The sequence below is a fragment of the Delphinus delphis genome, chromosome 15 (assembly GCF_949987515.2).
Source record: "Delphinus delphis chromosome 15, mDelDel1.2, whole genome shotgun sequence".
NCBI classification, from domain to species: domain Eukaryota; kingdom Metazoa; phylum Chordata; class Mammalia; order Artiodactyla; family Delphinidae; genus Delphinus; species Delphinus delphis.
In genome coordinates, this window is record NC_082697.1 from 21,262,831 (window position 1) to 21,282,889 (window position 20,059).

At 42.6% G+C, this 20,059-nt stretch overlaps 2 protein-coding genes across 13 annotated transcripts in view; one reads left to right on the plus strand and one right to left on the minus strand.

Annotated features, from left to right (window-relative positions):
- RPRD1B (regulation of nuclear pre-mRNA domain containing 1B) overlaps positions 1–2,329 on the minus strand; it is a 77,130-nt gene extending 74,801 nt beyond the window's left edge. For 3 of the 6 annotated variants that reach the window (XR_009522088.1, XM_060030807.1, XM_060030804.1), the window contains exon 1: positions 1,763–2,325. Coding sequence is in view for 5 of the 6 variants with exons in the window: in XM_060030807.1 (XP_059886790.1) it covers positions 1,763–1,913 (151 nt within the window). In the remaining variant the exon portion in view is untranslated. Of the gene's footprint in view, positions 1–1,762 lie in introns of all 6 variants that reach the window. The other 3 variants (XM_060030805.1, XM_060030806.1, XM_060030803.1) reach the window with 2 other exon arrangements.
- An 11-nt stretch (positions 2,330–2,340) lies between these two features.
- Positions 2,341–20,059, plus strand: part of TTI1 (TELO2 interacting protein 1) — a 45,497-nt gene continuing 27,778 nt past the window's right edge. For 2 of the 7 annotated variants that reach the window (XM_060030801.1, XM_060030802.2), the window contains exons 1-4: positions 2,341–2,453; positions 10,660–10,718; positions 14,020–14,132; positions 16,553–18,895. In XM_060030801.1, coding sequence (XP_059886784.1) covers positions 16,594–18,895 — 2,302 coding nt within the window. In that variant the 5' untranslated portion in view covers positions 2,341–2,453; positions 10,660–10,718; positions 14,020–14,132; positions 16,553–16,593. Of the gene's footprint in view, positions 2,454–2,523; positions 2,606–10,659; positions 10,719–14,019; positions 14,133–16,552; positions 18,896–20,059 lie in introns of those variants that run through there. The other 5 variants (XM_060030795.1, XM_060030796.1, XM_060030800.1 and 2 more) reach the window with 5 other exon arrangements.

Genomic DNA, 20,059 nt, shown 5'->3' on the forward strand with positions numbered 1-20,059 from the left:
ATAAACGAAAGTACTCTTTATTTTCTGTATCTCAAATAGGGTGAGGTGGGGAATCAAGATGGCTTCACAGAAGTGACATCTGAGGTGGATTTTGACGTGCCTCTGAGATCCTACCAGATAGGATCCTGTAGAAAGCAATTCGAATTTTTCCGCCACATCTCAGATGACAGAAATGGTATCTGAATGGCACAGTGGGGTACATGAATGGGGCTCTGGGAGGCCCAGGATCTATCCGCCAACTACCCTGAGGGCTGAGGGGACCCCCATCTCAGTACAGCAGTGATATTTGGGGGGCGGGGGGTCTCTGCCAGAGGACTAGAACTGGGTCTCCTGAAAGAATCCTGGATTTTGGTGTCTGCCAGTCTGATGTAGTCTGAGCCTCACTGGTTCTAAGGCCTTGAAAATACCACTTAGCCACTTCAGTTTCCTCATCTGTAAAACAGAGTGACATCCTGACCTCACAGATAGCAGAGAACACATGTAGAGTTACTTCCTATGCTATAAAGGGCCTACCACATACAGGCTGTCCAAAACAGCGCTAAGCTTCATTTGCTCAGCTTTCTGCTATGAAGCTCACTGGGGTATCAGATAGCTGTGTAGGTGCCCATCTTTCCCCAGCAGACTGTAAGCAATTCGAGGCAAAGAACATGCCCCACACTGAGTAATCAGTATCCCACCTCACCATTATTTATCCAGTGCCTACACTCTGCCTGACACCATGCTAGATGTTCATGTGGATTATCCTGTTTACTCTTCACCCCAAGTTGTTTGAGCCTCCGTTTTTTTCTCATCTGCTGAGCTCCTACTTCACAGAACTCTGAGACCGTAAAAAATGACAATGTATGTAATGATATCAGTACTGCACTTGGCACAGAACAAAGGCACAGTAAATATCAGTTATCATTATCTCTATTTTACAGATCAGGAAACTGAGGCAAAGAGAGGTGAAGCTGCGGGGGCTCAGTAAATGGCAAAGTCAGGCTCCAGAGGCGCTTGGCCTCTGGAGCCAACATGCTATTAAGCTCCCAACCCAGTGCCTGGCACACAACAGGCTGAGCTCAATCAATGGCTGCCAGATGCTGAGCAGGGCCTAGAACCAAGGAGAGCTGCATGAGAAGAGGAACCTGAGAGGCAAGGTCTAGGTGGTGCGGCCCCTTGACTTCTCTGCAAGGGCAGTGACCGTACCCACTTCCCAGGGCAGTGCTGAGGACTAAGTGCGAGGATATATATAAGGTCCTAGCACAGTGACTGGCACAGAATAAAGGCTCTGGAAGTGGCAGTTACCCTTGTCCTCTTTTGACAGATGAGAAAACAGAGGGTTAGAGAGAAGAAACTTGCCCGATATCACTCAGCTAGCAAGTGACTGAGCCAAGGGCTCGATCTAGGTAATCTTACTCCGAATGCCCAGCAACTGCCTGGCACACAACAGGCTAAGGCCTGTACCCTCCACCAGGCGCTCAACGCTGCCGAGAGAATAATGGTCACAAGTGTCAGGAGGAGCCGGAGAGGAAAGCGGCTGGGTTAACTGGGAGTCCTGAGCCCCGGTCGGTGGAACCTCAGACAAGTACCTTAAACCTTCCCAGGCCTCGGTTTCCTTCTCCGAGAAATGGGGATAACACTGTCTCCAACCTCAGAAGCGCAATCAATCACAGGCCCAGGCCTGGAAAACCAGGCTCAGCTAAGAAGCTAGAGGGGCCTCGGGACGGGGTGCGGGAGAGGGCTACCCGGGAGGAGGACCCATGGGGGTAGAAGGAGTGTTTACCTTTGCGGAGCTCGCGGTGCCACACCGAGACGATGGGTCCCGCGTGCTTGCGGTGGTGGATGAGCCACAGGGAGAGGGTCTGCACGCTCTGCTGAGAGTTGCTCAGCTCTGAGAGCTTCTTCTCCAGCGCCGACTCGGAGAAGGAGGACATGGTGGCGGCGGTGAGGCCCGGCAGGGATCGGCCTGGGCCGCCCAGTGCGGCGGGGAGAGCGATGGCACGAGGCCGGAACCTCACCTGGCGGCCTGCGGGACTCTTTATGACTGACAGACGGCCGGGGTGCCAGGAGGGGGAGGGGATGGGTCTCCGCAGTAACAGCCGCCCGCGCCGCCGCCACAAGATGGCCACCGACCTCTCACCCCGCCGCGAGAGCAGGGTCAAAGGGCAAGGGCCGGAGTGGCGGGGCACCGGGGGGGGGTGTCAGAGTGTAGTAAAACACCCCTCCCGTGGCGAATGCCTCTTTGAATCTCGCTCGGAGCACTCCGAAAGCGACAGACAGGGAAAAGGGCGCACTTCGGCGGCCTCCGGAAGGCGCTTTGACCGCTCGCGCCCGCACGCCGGCGCAGTGAGTGTCACCGGAACCCTTTCTCCCGCTCCCGCAGAACCTTTCTGGCGCGGTGCGGCGCGCGAGTTACGCGTCACTTCCGGCGCGGCAGAGGAGGTGCGAGAGTGAGGGAAAGGCTGGAAGACGAGGTAAGGGAGAGTGGCGCGAAACGGAGGGAGACAGCAACCGCGAGCCCTTAGAAGGGGATCCTGAGGGGATGCTGAGGCAGAGAGATCATGACCTGGGAATGGAACGGGACCTTTCTCCCTCACCTGGCAGGCCCCAGCAGCACTCTTCCTCTGTACGTGTCCTGCTCTCTGGCCGCCCCCCACAAAAAGCTTTTTTTGGTTCTGCCAAGCCACCCACATGCACTTTTCACGCCTCCACGCCTTGGCTCTTGCTGTTCTTTTTCCAAAGGTGACGCCCCCCCTTCTCACGCGGTGGGCTCCCACTAGGCCTCCAGGACCACCTTTAGTGGCCAGTTCCGATGTTTAGTCTGTGACAGGACCGCCGTCAAACACACCCTTGTGCTCCCGGCTCAGTTGGTTGTTGTATTCAGGGAATTACAGGCTGCCTTCTGGGGGTTCATTTGACTATTGCTCAAATTTAAGTAATACATGTTAACTTTGTGGGGGACTGGGGTAAGGAAGTCAGTGGGTTCGTTGACCTCCTTTAAGAAACTCTATTTGAGACTCTATCCTTTAACTGTTTTTAAAAAGTTTTAAATTCCAATTATCACATCAGCAGAGAAATTTGTTCTTCTAACTGCTGTGGGGTGGTGGTAGGGAGTTAGGTTATTGTAGACATAGTAGAATTTTTAAATGTCCTGATCATAGTGGAACTGACCAGTTGTGGGCAGGTTCCAGTTAGGAGGCACTGTACTAGTTGATGCCTGTTTTTGTTCATACTGCACTGTTCTTTGCTTAGGTGCTTTTACTCCTCCTTCAGAATGGAATCATCATAATCAGAGCCAACATAACGAGCTGCTGCTATGGGCTAGACACTGTGTTTTCACATAGTGACTCGTTTAATACAACAAAGCTATGCAATAGGTATTATGTTATTCCCATTTGGCAAATGAGGCTGAGGGAGCTTGGGTGACCTACCCAAGATCACATAACTAAGGTTAGAGGGAAGGGACTCTACTTTATCTGTCTTTTTTACCCCAGCACCTTATTCGTAGCTGACTGAGTGAATTAATATAAAATAAGTGAATAGCTTAAAATCACTGTCAATATCTAGTCATGATTATAACCTAGGGCCTTTGAGTCCAAATCTAGGCCATCTTTCTGTATTAAGTAACAGTGTCATATACTGAGCACTTTTATACCAAGTCACTGTGTATTAAGCACATTATGAACATTCTTTTATTTAATCCTTACAACAGTCCTGTGGGGTATGGGTTATTATCAGTATTTGACAAATGAGAAAACATTAAACATGGGTGAGTAATCAATGTCACTTGGACACAAGAAATGACAGAACCAGGAATCAAATCAAGGTTATCTTATCCCAAATTCTTCACTCCCGAGCCAGTGGTTGATTTATTCATTCAGCCGATAATTTTTGAGAACCTATGTCTGAAGCACTATTCTAGGCAAACAGACAGAATCCATGTCCTGGGAAGCTTACCTTCTGCAGGGGAAGATAAACATGTGTGTAAAATGAGCCCGAAAGTTATAAATGCCTTGAATAAAAATAAAGGGAGGTATGAGGAATGCACGTATGGGCGGATAGGCGTGCATTAGTGAGGTCAGAGAACGCCTCACTGATATGGTGACATTTGATCACAGCCTTCATAGCATAGCCTTATGCTATGTGGTGAATGTTCCAGGCAGAGGGAAAACCAAGTGCAGAGTCCTGAGGTCAGACCATTATTGGCATTTTCAAGGACCAGCAAAGAGGACAGCTCAAGTGATGTGAACCAGAAGGCTAGAAATGAGCTTAGAAAAGTTGCCAGGGACCATATCGTGTGGGGGACTATAGGCAATAGTAAGGACTTTGGATATTCCTCGGAATGAAACAAGAGTCCATTGGACCATTTTGAGCAAAAGAGGAGCATGTGGCTATTAAGTAGAAAATAGACAGTAAGGGTGCAAAGGTAGGAGCAGGAGGACTATGCTGTTGTGATAACTCAGGTGAAAGGAAGACTCAGACCAGGGTGGAGGTTGTGAGAAAGGGTCAGATTCTGGGGATATTTTAGAGGAAGAGATCACAGGATTAACTGACAGCATAGGTATGAGGTATAAAAGAAGCAAGAGCTTATATGGCCCTAAGGGTTTTAGCCTAAGCAACCATAAGAATGGAGTTTGCATGTATGTACTGAACTGTGGGAAGAGCTGGTTTGGGTAGTAAGAGCAGGAGTTTAGATTTGTATATGTCTAATTGGAAATGCCTGTCCAAGTAGAGGTATCTCATAGGCAATTGGGTTTATGGGTCTGGAGCTCAAGGGAGAGATCTGAGGTAGAGCTATAAATGTGGGAGTCATAGGGGGAACAGGTATAGAAAGAAAAGAGGCCCAGTGACTAAGTCCTAGGACACTTCAACATTTAGAGGTCAGAAAGATGAGGATGATATAATCATGTGATTTATCTTCTTTAGCCTGTTAATATTAATAACAGTGATTGATTTTCAAATATTGAGCCAGCCTTACATCCCTGAAATTTAGTCCTACTTTGTCATGGTGTGTAATTCTTTTTGCATACTGCTAAATTATATTTCCTCATATTTTGTTTGGGATTTTGGCATCTATATTCATGAGGGAAATTGGTCTGCCGTTTTAAAATTTTTTTATATTATCTTTATTGAGTTTTGGTATCAGGGTAATACTAGCTTCATAAAATGGATTGGAAAGTGTTTCTTCTTCTTCCATTTCTAGAACATTGTGTAGAACTGGTGTTAATTTTCTTTAAATGCTTGGTAGAAATCTGCAGTGAAACCATCTGGGCCTGAAGGCTTCTTCTTTCTTTTTTCTTTGATTTTGGGAGTCTTTAAATAATAAATTCAGTTTCCTTATAAGGCTGTTCAGTAATCTATTTCAGCTTGTGTGAATTGTGGTAGTTTGTATTTTTTGAGAAATTTGCCATTTCATCTGTCAAATTTATGTGTATAAAATTATTTGTAGTATTCCTGTATTATCCTTCAATATCTGCAGTCTGTAGGACTGGTATTGGTAATTCCTCTCTCTCTCCCTCCTTCCCTCTCTCCCTCCCTCCCTCCTTCCCTCCCTCCCTCCCTCCTTCCCTCTCTCCCCCTCTCTCTCCCTCTCTCTCTCCCTCTCCCTCCCCCCACCCCCATCAGTCTAGTTAGAAGCCAATTTTATTGATCTCTGTAAACCATTTCTTTGGTTCATTGATTTTCTCTATTTTTTGTTTTAAACTTCAATTCCTGCTCTGATTTTTATTATTTCTTCCTTCTGCTTGCTTTGGATTTATTTTGCTTTACTTTATTTTATTTTATTTGTCTTTTTCTAGGTTCTTGCTGTGGGAGTTTAGATTATTGATATTCATTTAAGAGCTTTCCTCTTTTCTAATATATATATATATATTTAATACTATAAATTTCCCTTTCAGCATGGCTGTACCTACGTCTTACAAATTTTGATTTGTTGAACTTTTATTTTCACTCATTTCCATGTATTTTGTAAAAATTTCCCGTGACATTTCCTCCTTGGTCCATGAATTATTTAGAAATGTGTTGCTTAATTTCCAGGTGTGTGAAGATTTTCCTGTTCTCTCTCTATTCGTAATTTCTAGTTTGATTCAATCGTGGTTAGGGAACACACTGTATGATTTTAGTTCTTTTAAATTTGTTGAGGTTTATTCTGTGGTCCAGGATATGGTCTATCTTGGTGTGTGTTCTGTGGATACTTGAAAAGAATGTATATCCTACTGTCAATAGTATTCTGTAAATGTCAATTATGTAAATGTTGGTTGGTGTAGTTGCGCTCTTGTGTTATAATTGCTATTCTATCAGTTGTTGAGAGAGGAATGTTGAAGTCACCACCTATACTTGTGGTGACCACCTATACTTTTCCTTTCAGTTTTATCCATTTTTGCTTCACACATTTTGCATCTCTGTTTTGTGCATACACACTTAAGATTACTATGTCTTCTTCATAGATTTACGCTTTAATCATTATATAATGTCCTTCTTTGTCTCTGGTAATTTTTTTGCTCTGAAGTCCACTTTATCTGATATTAATATAGCTAGTCTTGCTTTCCTTTGATTAATGTTTATATGATAATATCTTTTTCCATCTTTTTACTTTCAACCTGACTATATCATTATGTTTGAAGTGAGTTTCTTGTAAACAGCATGTAGTTAAGTCATATTTTTTAACCAATTCTGACAGTCATTTTTTATTGGTGTATTTAGACATTTTATATTTAATATAATTATTGATATGTTAGAGGTTAAGTCTGAAATTTAATTCTTTTGTTTTCTGTTTGTTCTGTTTTTTTGTTTCTCCATTTTCTTTTTTTCTCCAGACTTCCTTTACTTGAACATTTTTTAGAATTCCATTCAATTTATCTATAGTGTTTCTGAGTGTATCTCTTTGTATAACCATTTTAGTGGTTCTTCTAGGTATCATATTATGTGTATATAACTTACTTTTGACAGGTCTAGTGAAGTATATGTACCTTACTTCCTTTATGTCTCTTTACCCTTTCCTGTTTATATTTGTCTGAAATATTTCCTCTAGATACATTTAGAACCACATTAGTCAGTGTTATAATTTTTGCTTTAACTATCAGACACAATTTAGAAAATTTAAAAATAAGAAAAACCTATTGTATTTATACATATTTTTATTTACCATGTTCTTTCTTCCTCTTTGATGTTCCAAGATTCTTTTTTTTTTTTTTTTTTAACATTTCCTTTCTGTTTAGAGAATTTCCTTTAGCCATTCTTGTAGAGTAGGCCTGCTGGTGACAAATTCTCTTAGTTTTCCTTCATCTGAGGATATCTTTCCAGTTCATTCCTCTTTTTTTTTTTTCCTGATGGACATTTTTGCTGGGTATAGGATTCTGTGTTGACAGTTCTTTTTTTTTTTTTGAGCACCTGAAAATTATTGTGTTGCTTCCTTCTGGCCTACATGGCTTCTGAGGAAAAATCCAGTGTCATTCAAATAGTTTTTCCCGTATCGGCAAGGTATCATTTTTCTCTGGCTGCTTTCAAGATTTTTTGTCATTTGTTTTCACAACTTTTAATTTTAATTATAATTGGTACAAATTTCTTTGGGGTAATCCTGTTTAGAGTTCACTCAGCTTCTTGAGTATATAGATTTATCTCTCTTGCCAAATTTGGGGAGCTTTCAGTGCTTTGAGTACTTTTTCAACCCTGCCCTTTTTCTTCTCTCATTCTGGGATGCTTAAATCATTTGTTATAGTCCCATAGGTCCCTGAGCCTCTTTTCAGTCTGTTTTCTCTTTGTTGTTCAGATTGAGTAATTTCTCTTATTCTGTCTTCCATGTTACAGATTCTTTCCTTTGTCCCCTCCATTCTCCTGTTGAGCCCATCTGCTGAGCTTTTTATTTGTTATTGAATTTTTCAGTTCTAAAATTTGTTTCTTCTTTGTATCTTCTATTTCTTTCCTGAGGTTTTCTGTTCTTTTGTTTTAAACAAGTTCATAATCGCTTATTGAAGCATTTTCATCACAGCTGCTTTAATAACTTTGTCAGGTAATTCTAATGTCTCTGTCATCTTAGTGTTAACGTATATTGATTGATTTTTCTTTTTTTATTCATTTGGAGATCTTCCTGGTTCTTGGGTATGGTGAATGATTTTTGACTGGACATTTTTGTATTATGTTCTAAGATTCTGGACCTTATAGAAGTCTTCTTTTTAGTTGGCTTCCTCTGAAACCACTCTGGCAGGATAAGGCAGGGGTGGGGGGACCAACCTTGTTACTTCCAAGTGTAGGTAGAAGTCCAGATTCCTCACTCAGCCTCCTTTGACACCCATGAGGGAGGGCTCCTAATTACTGTTAGGTAGAAGTGGGAGTCCTGTCTCCCCACTCCTACTTAGCCTTCTTTTTCTTTGTTCCCCCCATCTTTATTGAGATACAACATTGTAAAAGTTTAAGATGTACAATGTAACGATTTGATACACATATCAGTGTATGTATATTGAGAATGATTACCACAATAAGGTTAGTTAACACCTCCATCACCTCACAAAATTACCCTTTTCTGTGTGTGGTAAGAACATTTGAGATCTACTCTACTCTTTTAGCAACTTCATGGATCATCAGACTGACCTTGCAAACTTTTATAATAGATTCCCAAAACATACCTGTTCCACCCCACCCCCAACATAGATTCTGATTCAGTAGATCTGGTGTGAGGCCCAGGAATCTGTACTTACATTGTTTCCCCTTGGTTCTGATAAACAGTTGGGTTGGAAACCTCTGGTGTAGTGAAAAGAATGCGTACAGCCTTTGGAGTCACACAGGCTTGACGTGAATCCCACTGCTTGCTGTGTAACCTTGGGCATCACTTAATCTGTCTGAACCTTGTGTACTCAGCTTGTAGACAAGGAATTTATTTATGTACATTGCCTAGCATATGGTGGGTTTTTTCAACAAATATTAATTCTCTTCTTTCTAGTCAAGAACTTGTGTTGGCAATTCTTTTATTTAAACTCCTATTTCTGGGATCTAAACCCAGTCTTTCTACCATGTGCTAGTTAATTCAAAGTTAGAAGTTTTAGAGATCATCTTATCCACCAAGTTTATTTTATGTTGAAGAAACTAAAATTCATGGAAACCACAGATCAGGTACTGTCAGAGCCAGGACTATCACCCAGATTGTCAGATTCCTGTTCTCATACTTATTCTGTCTGGAAACACCCTAAAAATGGGCTGGCATACAGTCAAAATCTAGAACTATGATTGCCTCCTGAGAGTGAATCTAGTAAGATCCTCCTGTAATGGATGAGATCAACTACCTGTAGGAATAACTCACCCCAGGAGAAGAAGAGGATGGTGGGTTTTTCCCAGACTCCAGTTCACACATATCTGATATAAAAGATCCACCAAAGAGAGCCAGACCTTGGTCTATGGTGATTGATTCAACAAGCATTTATTGAATGCCTGCTCTTTGCTGGAAGCAATAAACAAAACTGTCAACTATTACTGCCCTCATAGAGCTTATATTTTAGTGGGAAGAGAGAGACAATAAACAAATAGGTGGATAACTTGGTTTGACAGATGGTACTAAATGCTATGGAGGAAAATTTCAAAGACAGGGGAAGGAGATTGGGAGTGCAGGGCAGGAGAGGAGTGAGGATGGGTTGCAGTTTTAAATTGGGGTGATCAGAGAAGGCCTCCCTCAGAATTCACATTTGAGTAAAGCCCTGAAAGATGAGAGAGCAAGCCGTGAGGATATATCGTGGAACAGCAAGTTACAAAGGCCCCGAGCAGGTGGTTTCATCAGAACATCACCCCTGTGTGAGGCATGGCTCACTTGCCATGATGGTGTCTCCCTCTCGTCTCTGCCTTTATTAGGGACTACAACTTTTCTGCTTTCTGGCCTTTGCTTGTGAGGTATTGTTCCTTGAACAGCCTTCCCATGCAGCCCCAAGTGTGTAGTCCCCCCACCCCAATATAAATCCTCCTCCCTCCATGAAGCCTTCCCTTTTGGTGTTCATTCTTTTTCTAAGTTCCTTTTGTACTTCTTGGGTTTTTCCTCCCTTTTTCACTTTTTAACTATATGATACAATAAGTACCTTGTGGTCTAGCGTCTTATCTTTTAAGTGTCTGTAAAGTATAGCACCTACAGATTGTCCCGTTTGTCTGCACCACCTGGATGCCATGGCCCAGGGATCTTACACAGCCCATTCCTGTGAAAAGGCAGAAAGAGATGGGAAGGAGGGGAAGAAGCTGCCAGGGGAATGGGTTCACTCAAGCACTCCGATTGCAGCTCTCTTCCCCCACCTCCCCAGTGACTGCTTTCTATGACCGCGGAAGGGGTTCACTGAACTCAGAAAGGGTTAGAGTCAAGAACTGGTTTATATAGTCACTGTCTGTCACAGTTGAACTCTGGGTTGTTTTCTCTGCTCACCCTGAGAATCAGCTTGTTCTGAAAGCCTCATCCCAGTATCACTTTCTGGGCCAGAATACGCCAGTTGCTGTCAGTTATATAAACATCAAACTTTGCAGTGCCACTTTAATCAGTGTTGCATTTTATCGGAATAGAATCTAGGACTCCTATGCTTCTAAATCTCTGAGCAGTTCCTTCTGTAATCAACATATTGTCACACAGGTGTGATTTCATGACCATCCCATAAAGGTATATGATTGCCTTTTATAGTCATGCCATACTAGCAATTTGTTATACTCTCTTCCTTACAGAAAGCTGGTTTATGTATTTCTGAGCCCGTAACCCATTCTTTTGAAGATCTCCAATTGTGGTAAGTCTTCATCTGTATAGTATCCCATTGGGAGAATATACTACAGTTTATCCATTCTACTATAGATGTGCATTTGGGTAGTTTCTTTGTGGGGACAGTTGTGGATAGTGTATTCCAGAACACATCTATTGGTAAATTTATGTATGCATTTCTGTTAGGTACATACCAAAGAACGTGATTACTAGATCATAGAGAGCGTATGTATGTTTACCTTTAGCCTAAGGATTTTCCAAAGTAGTTGTATCAATTACACTCTTACCAGCATTGAATGAGAGTTTTGGTTGTTTTACATCCTTGCCAACGCCTAGTATTTTCTCTTCCTTTTTCTTTTTTTCCCCTTTTTTTTCAGCTTAGCCCTTCTGGTGGGTGTGTAATGGTATTTTGTTGTAGTTTTATATTGGATTTTCCGGAGCAGTGATGTTAATGTCTTTTCATGTGTTTATTGGCCATTTGGATATCCTCTATTGTGGTATGCTTGTTCAACTTCTTTTCCATGTTTCTGTTGGATTGTCTTTTTCTTAATGATTTATAGAAAATCTTTTATATTAACTTCAATGTAGTCCAATTTATCATTTTTTTTTATGGTTAGCTCTTTTCTGTGTCCTGTTTAAGAAATCTTTGGCTACTCCAAGATTACAAAGACGTTCTTTGTTTTCTTCAGAAAGCTTTGTTATTTGACATTCCATGTTTAAATCTAGTATGAGATGTAATCAAGACCTATATATTTTTTCATGTGGATAGCCAGGTGGCACAGTACCTTTAATTGAAAAGACCATTCTTTCCCAGTTGATTTCAGTGTCAACTTTGTCAGGTATGTGAGTCTATATATGGAGTCTCTGTTGTATATATGGGGACTATTTCTGGACTCTATTCAGTTCCACTAATCTGTTTGTCTTTCTTTTTGCCCTTTAATTATTGTATCTTTACAGTAAATCTTGAAATCAGATAGTGTAAAACTTCACCACCAAAATTTACCAATTTAATTCCTCTTCTTCAAGATTGTCTTTGCTATTCTAGGTTGTTTGCATTCCCATATCAATTTTAGAGTCGTCTTATAACTTTCTATAAAAATGCTGCTGGGGTTTTGATTGGGATTATGTTGATTCTATACCAGCGGTTCTTATCCAGGGCGATTTTTGCCCTACACAGGACATTTGGCAGTATCTGGAGACGTTTTTGGTTGGTACTCTTGGGGGAGTGCTACTGGCATGTTGGGGACAGAGGCCAAAGATGCTGCTAAATATCTGACAATGCACAGAACAGCTCTCCACCAACAAATTATCCAGCCCAAAATGTCAGTAGTGCCACTGTTGAGAAACTCTGAATTCATGTAATCAGTGTTTCAATTGGGCTTCTGTCCACCATCTTATTAAGTATTTGTTTTCTGTTTGACCCACCAGTTTTGCTTCCCTTTTTCTCATTTTTCACCTTTTGGATCAATCAGAAGTACTAATTATCCCATTTTTACTACTGTCTGAACTTTTATAGCTCTTTTGGAGTTTGCCCTATAGATTTCAACATGCATTCTTGACAATCTAATACAGATTTTTTTTATCACTTCCTGATACTGCTAGACTCTTAATACACTTAACTCCTTTTATACTATCCATGCACCTTTTGTGCATTATTGTCTTGCATTTTACCTTCAGTTGTGAAAGAGTTTTATAGGGTGTAAAATTCAAGGTTGGCAGTTACTTTCCTTTCACACTTCAAAGATGTCATTCTGTTGTTTTCTGGATTTCATCATTTCTTTAGAGAAGTTGCCTGTCACTTCTGTTGCTGCATTACTTTTAAGATTTTTCTCCATACTTTTGGTTTTTCAGCAGTTTGACTATGATGTGTCTGTGTGTGTTTCTCTTTGTATTGTCAACTTGGGCTTTGCTGAGCTTCTTGAATCTGTGGGTTGATCTCTTTCATTTGTTTGGACATTTCTCAGCCATTTGTCCCCCAGCAGCGGCCTTCTCTCAGAAGTCATGTATTTTGAGATCCCTGAAGACTACGGTTTTGCATATAGGACTCCAGTCCTATATGACCACATTAAAAGCGTCGTGGTTTCTTTTTCCTCAGTGACAGCCCTCAGCCTGGGCCTCTTCGTAATCCTGAGCCATGTCCGGGATCAGCAAATGGAAAACAAACAAACAAAAAAACCCAACTATTGATTGTTGACTCACTGTGAACTTTCATCCTTCACTAGAGTATTAGTTCATCTGGTCTTTGTTGCTTCTGCAACTATTTGATGCTTTAAGAAACGCTTTTTATAATTTATCTGGTTTCTCTAGTTGTCACCAGGAGTATTGGCCTGCCATACCCTACTGTATCCTACTTGAAAGGAGAATCTGTACAGATGTTTCTGACTGCTTATCATATACCAGATGCCCTTGTAGGTTCTAGGTGTAGGATTGCCCAGTCTAAAGTAGGTAAAACAGGCATATACAAAATAATTCAGCATGCTAAATACTGTAATAGCAGTGTGTACAGTGGTAGGAGAAAGGAGGAGAATATGAAATAGCACTACCTGTTTAGGAAATTGCAAGTTTTATAATTTCACATGGTTGCAGTTTCAAGTTCAAGGGGTGAAGCAGTGCGAAATGAGGTTGGTGAGACAGGCAGGGGCCTGATGGTGCAGGGCCCTGTATGCCATGGTAGAAAGGTGTCTGTACTTTAGGCAGGCTACAAAGAGCAGGTGAAGGATTTTAAACATGGAAAAGAGTGATCCAGATTTTTGTTTTAAAAAAATTACTTACATGTCAGTGTGAAATATGGATTCAAGAAGGGCAAGCACACAGGGCAAGGGTGGCCAGAGAAGAAACCATTACGGTCAGTCCAATATCAAATAGATGATTATCATCCTCAACAGCTTTGAAAGATGTTGAAGGGGTAGAACTGATGAAATTTAGGGAACAGTGGAATTAAGAGGGAGGTGAAAGAAAGCAGAGAGGCTAAGGCGTCTAGCCCAGGTGAGGACCATAAATCACAAAGGGAATACAGAAGAAAGCGGATAAGTTCAGTTTGGCACAGGTTGTGTTCTCACCTCACTTGCTGTATTACAGTTTTTGTCATATAATCTGAGAACATAGTTCAGGGGACCCCAGGTTATTGTCTTGAAACTCCTGAGATAAATAAGAGAGATGCAGAGCCCCCGGCCATCGCCTTCACCCCAGCTTTAACCAGACCCTCTGATTTTATCTGTTTTACGTGCTGGGCTTCCACTTAAACGTTTTATTTGAAGAAAGTTTTCCATGCTAAAAGAAAAAAAAGTTACTCAGCAACGTTTCCTTCTTCATTCATCTTCCCATTTTAGGTCTGTTTCGAGTCACTTCTTGTTTGAATGGAGTCCTCTGGTAGGACATGTGGTGCTACCCTCTCTGAATCCTCACATGTGGCTCTTCACCCTGACAGCTGAATATCTTTGCTGTAAGTAGGGTTTGGGGGCCACAATCCTTTATTTGCAGTCAGTAGATGCTCTTCCACTGTCTTCTATTGCAAATGAGAAGTCCAAAGCCGGTCTTTTTCCTTTGTAAGTTATTTGTTGTTTCTTCCTGAAGACATATGTGATTTTCTTTTCCGTTTATCTTTTAGTGTACAGGAATTTTACCACAATTTGACTACGTGTGTATCCTTCAGTCTTTTCAATCTCCAGATAAATACTTTTGCAGCTCAGAGAAATGTTTCAGTTATTTATTTGTTTTAGCTCCTCCATCTGTTCCTTTTTTTCCTTCCAGAATTCCCAGCTATTTATATGTGGGTTCTCCCAGATCTGTGCTCCAAGTCTCACATTTTCCATCTCTTTGTATTTTTGCTCAGAGTTTTAAGATAGCTCTACTTGATCTTCCCAGCCACTAATTGGATCTCAGCAATTAACCGCCTTTTTTTTTTAATCAATTGAGCTTTTTTAGTGTGGAAAGACATGTTTTTAAATTCTAAGAAATATCTTTTGTCTTGTAATTGAATTTCCTTATTGGTCTTAATTATTTTTCATATTCTTGTCTGTCTCCTTTAGCATTTCTGTTAAACTAAGGTTCACCACCTCAAGGGTGCTATATTTGCATTTCCTGCTCCTGACTGTTGGGTCCCATTAAGTGGTTACTTCCTTTGCTTCTGTTGTTCTAAATACTAGTACCTTGGGCAAGGGGTGGCACAGTAGCCTCGGGGTCATCAGTGTGTGAGCTGGTGCTGATAGGGTGTCAGTAGTCCCTGGCCCAGCTTTCTGGCCTCCACACCTGGCATTTTGCTAGTCTGGAATAGGGAAAATTTGAGCTTCTTCCCTTCCCTGGCTTCTTGAGGGTCACAGACCAGGAGATATCCCCCCAACGAACCTCACAGAACAACATTGCCTTTCCTCTCATGGAGTTCTGTGGACCAGACTCTGTCCCGGCTATGAGAGCCTGATTGTTGCCCTGGAGCCCTCTCCTGACCCATGGAGGATATCCAGCACCAGCTCTCTCTCTGGGCTGAGCAGGTCTTGCCCACACCCACCAGGCACCACTTGCCTGCCAGCACTACTGGGGACAGCGAGAAGCAGCGGACACTTTCTTGTCATCATCTGTTCAGAAGCCCCCAGCAAATAGAGCTGAGACAGAGAGAGAGAGAGAAGGAGACACCACCAGACTAGGTGATCTCTAAGCCTCCATCCGGTACCAGCGTTTTACAGTTGTGCATGTTTAATGGTCTCCAGCTTCAACTCAGTCCTCAGTACCCTTGGGCCATACTTTTGTGTCTTCCCAGCATGCTCTGCTTCCCCAAAGGGAATATTTGAGAATTTTATTTCTCTCCTCAAGCCCTCTGTTTACCCGCCTTCTTATTCGCTATCAGTCCATGACTTTGCATTTCCCCTCACAGAGAAAAGAGCCTCTTCTCTGTGAGGGGAAATGCAAAGTCATGGGCTGATAGCCCATGTGTAAAGTCACACAGCTCCTTCACTTACCTATAAACCTGTCTCCTTTCACTGCCTGCCTGCCATCCACCTCTCCATCCTGCTCAAATCTCTCTTCTCCCATGGTCTCTGTGATAGTGTGCGCTCCTGGTTTTCCCATTTCTCTGGCCACTCCCTTTCATTTTGTTTTGCTTTCAGTCTCACCCAGCTCTGAGTCTTCTCCTGTATTACTGGCTGCCAGGGGGTCTTTTCAATGCATAAAGTTGTTCCTATCACCTCTGCTTGAAATCTCTCCATGACAAGAACAGGCAAAATTAGTCCAGGCTGATAAAAGTCAGAGTAATGGTTACCTCTGGGCAGGGGAAATAGGAATTGATTGCAAAGGGGCATGAGGGAGCCCTCCAGGGTGCTGGAAATATTATATATCTTATTTTGGGTAGTGGTTCTGTGAGTCTCTGCGTACATTAAAATTCACTGAGCTGCTATGTTAAGACTAGTGCCTTTCGCTCTATGTATATTATACCTCAAGTTAAAAAAGACAAAACCTTCAGTGGTTCTCCATCACTATCACAGGTTAAAATCCATACTCCTTAGCATAGCCCACAGGTTCCAATTCACTCCTCCCTGGAGTCTTGGCTCAAGCATCTTCCTCCTGTGAAACCCACCCTGGCTTTCTGAGTGTTATGACGCATACGTCTTCTATACTCACGTAGGACCACAAGCACAGGCCTAGCCTAATTCTTAAGAGACTGTGTTGTAACTGTACATCTGCTTCCCTCCCTGGACTGGGAGCTCCCTAAGACTAGGAACCGGCTCTTTTCCGTTCCATTGCTCCCCTAGCACTGTGTGGAGTGACTGGTACATAAGCCCCCACTGAATGTCTGTTGAATGAATGAGTGCAAGTTCACTTTGTATTTTCTTTGAGCTTGGCCTTCTTTACTGAAAAATCTCCTCCCTCCAGCCTGCAGGGTGTTTGCTCAGTGAGAGGAAGCCTGTTGCACAATGGCGGTTTTTGATACTCCAGAGGAGGCCTTTGGCGTCTTGCGTCCCATCTGTGTTCAGCTCACAAAGACCCAGACAGTGGAGAATGTGGAGTGTCTGCAGGCACAGTTACAAGTCGTGAGTGACTCTGCCCTTCAGGAACTTCAGCAGTACATCCTCTTCCCTTTGCGATTTACCCTGAAGACCCCGGGCCCCAAAAGAGAGCACTTGATCCAGAGTGTGGTGGAATGCATCACCCTTGTCCTCTCTTCAACGTGTGTGAAGGAACAAGAACTTCTCCAGGAACTCTTTTCAGAACTCTCTGCTTGCCTGTATTCACCCAACTCTCAGAAACCTGCAGCTGTGTCAGAGGAGTTGAAATTGGCTGTGATCCAGGGCCTCAGTGCATTAATGCACTCGGCTTATGGGGACATCATTCTGACTATTTATGAGCCCTCCATTCTGCCTCGTTTAGGATTTGCTGTATCTTTATTGTTAGGCCTAGCAGAACAGGAGAAATCAAAACAAATTAAAATGGCTGCCTTAAAATGTTTACAGGTTCTACTCTTTCAATGTGAGTGTCAAGACCATCCAAGGTCCTTGGATGAACTTGAGCAAAAGCAGCTGGGGGATTTGTTTGCTTCTTTTTTACCTGGCCTCTCAACTACATTGACCAGGATCATCACAGGAGACTTTAAACAAGGGCACAGCATTGTCGTGTCTTCCCTAAAGGTCTTTTACAAGACAGTGAGCTTCATTATGGCTGATGAACAGCTCAGAAGAGTCTCAGAGGTCCGAGAAAAGCCTGCCGTGGAGCACAGAGTAGCGGAGCTGTTGGTTCACAGGGAAGCCAATTGGGTAAAAAATACCGGCGACAGGTTGACTGTCCTTATTAAAAAGATAACTGAGTGCGTTTCAGTTCACCCACACTGGAAGGTGAGGCTGGAAGTGATAGACTTTGTCGAGGCCCTTCTCTTGAAGTGCAGTCAGTCACTGGTCGAATCGGCTGGTCCCCTTCTGAAGGCTCTGGTGAGTCTGGTAAATGATGAGAGTCCTGACGTCCAAGCCCAATGCAATAAAATTCTGAGACGTTTTGCAGATGAGAAAGTCGTGGTGGGCAGCAGAGCCTTTGCTGACATCTTGTCAGAAAACCTGCACTCCCTTGCCACGTCCCTTCCCCGCCTGATGAACTCCCAAGACGATCAGGGCAGATTGTCTACTCTCTCCTTGTTACTCGGGTACCTGAAACTCTTGGGCCCCAAAGTGAACTTTGTCCTCAACTCTGTGGCCCATCTCCAGCGCCTTTCCAAAGCGCTTATCCAAGTTCTGGAATTAGATGTGGCCGACGTCAAAATCGTTGAAGAGCGGCATTGGAACTCTGAGCATCTGAGCACTTCTCCAGAGACTTCCGCCTCCCGGCCGTGGGCTCAAATGCAGAGGAGATATTTTCGCTTCTTCAATGATGAGAGGGTTTTCCTGCTCTTGAGGCAGGTTTGTCAGCTTCTTGGTTTCTATGGGAACCTCTACTTGCTCGTGGATCCCTTTATGGAACTGTACCACGAGTCTGTGGTTTACCGGAAGCAGGCCGCCATGATCCTAAATGAACTGGTTGTAGGGGCTGCTGGGTTAGGGGTAGAGAATGTTCATGAAAAACACATTAAAACAAACCCAGAGGAACTGAGGGAGATCGTGACATCAATACTTGAAGAATACACAAGCCAAGAAAACTGGTATTTGGTCACTTGCCTGGAAGCTGAAGAGGTGGGAGAGGAGCTGACGATGATGCAGTCAGGCATTCAGGCCCTCACTTCTGGTGCACACACCTGCCAGGCTACCTCTTCTCCCACCTTCTCAAAGCCAAGTCCCACGATCTGCTCCATGAACAGCAACATCTGGCAAATATGCATCCAGTTGGAAGGGATTGGCCACTTTGCACACGCACTAGGGAAAGACTTCCGTTTGCTCTTGATGTCAGCCCTCTATCCAGTCCTGGAGAAAGCTGGAGACCAAACCTTGCTTATCAGTCAGGCGGCCATCAGTACCATGATGGACATTTGCCAGGCTTGTGGCTACGACTCCCTGCAGCAGCTGATCAATCAGAATTCAGACTATTTGGTAAATGGGATCTCTTTAAATCTGCGTCATCTATCTCTCCACCCGCATACCCCGAAGGTCTTGGAAGTCATGCTACAGAACTCAGATGCTAGCCTGCTCCCTTTGGTGGCAGATGTGGTTCAAGATGTCTTGGCTACCCTGGACCAATTTTATGATAAGAGAACAACTTCCTTTGTCAGTGTACTGCATGCCCTGCTGACAGCATTAGGTACATTGAGAGCCCTTTTTTAATGCTGATTGGAGGGAAGGACTAGTATCCTTGTTCATCTAACTGTTTTTTTCTTTGGTTGGGGTTATGCTATGGAGGACGTTATTTGACTAGGTATCTGTCTGGTCCCACATGTTACGGTAGAGTTCCATTGCTTATGTTTTTATACTTTTAATAATCTCTACCATCTATTGAACCCCTGCTCTGTCCCAGGGACATAAACCCTGCAGACTAAATGTAAACATTATTTTGCAGGTAAGGAAAACTAAGGCTCAGTGAGCTCCTACTTAGCCAAGGTCACACAATAAGGAGGAAAGTCAGGATTTATGACAATTTTGTTCTTTTCAATATACCAGACTGATTCTGACAATATTTAGAGTTAGCAGTGTCTATGCTAATGGAGAACAGGGCTAACTTAAATTATTCAGTCCACAGATAATCTAGAACAGTACTGTCCAATAGACCTTTCTGTGATGATGGAACTGTTCTATATCTGTTCTGTCCAATATAATAACTACACGTGGCTAGTGCAGCTGAGGAACTGAATTTTTTATTTTTATTTAAATAGCCACATGTAGCTAGCTAGTGACTACCATGATGGACAGAGCAGGTCTAGAAACTTTCTTTTAACCTTTTAATTGTATGAGGTGGTTTGAATTTCTCTACTTCCCTTTCACCCTGTTGGGTGTCTGTTGGAGGTGTTAACCCACCATTAAAATGGCAAAGTTTTGGACTATAAGAAAGAGAATCCCTTCACTGGATAGTCAATCTTCGAATGAAAAAAAAAAAAAAATATATATATATATATATATATATATATATATATATATATATATATATATATATGAGCTATATACATGAGTTCCTTTTATCCAAAGAGCATACCTCCAGTATTTATTTCAGTACTTCTAATAGCCGCCAAAGTAGGTGGAAAGGTCACTGACCTCATTTTGTCAGCTGAAAAAGCTAAGACCATGTAAGAAAGTTTCTCAAGGAAGGTGACTGAACAGGGACAGTTCTCTGCCCTGTAGCTGATACCACTTCCAGTGTTCATTCATTCATTCATGAACGTTCACATGCAGTGTACATATTCTTTTATTCATTCAGTAAAGCTTACCTGCAATATGTTAGACACTGTGCTAAGTAATCAGGATTCAGCAGTGA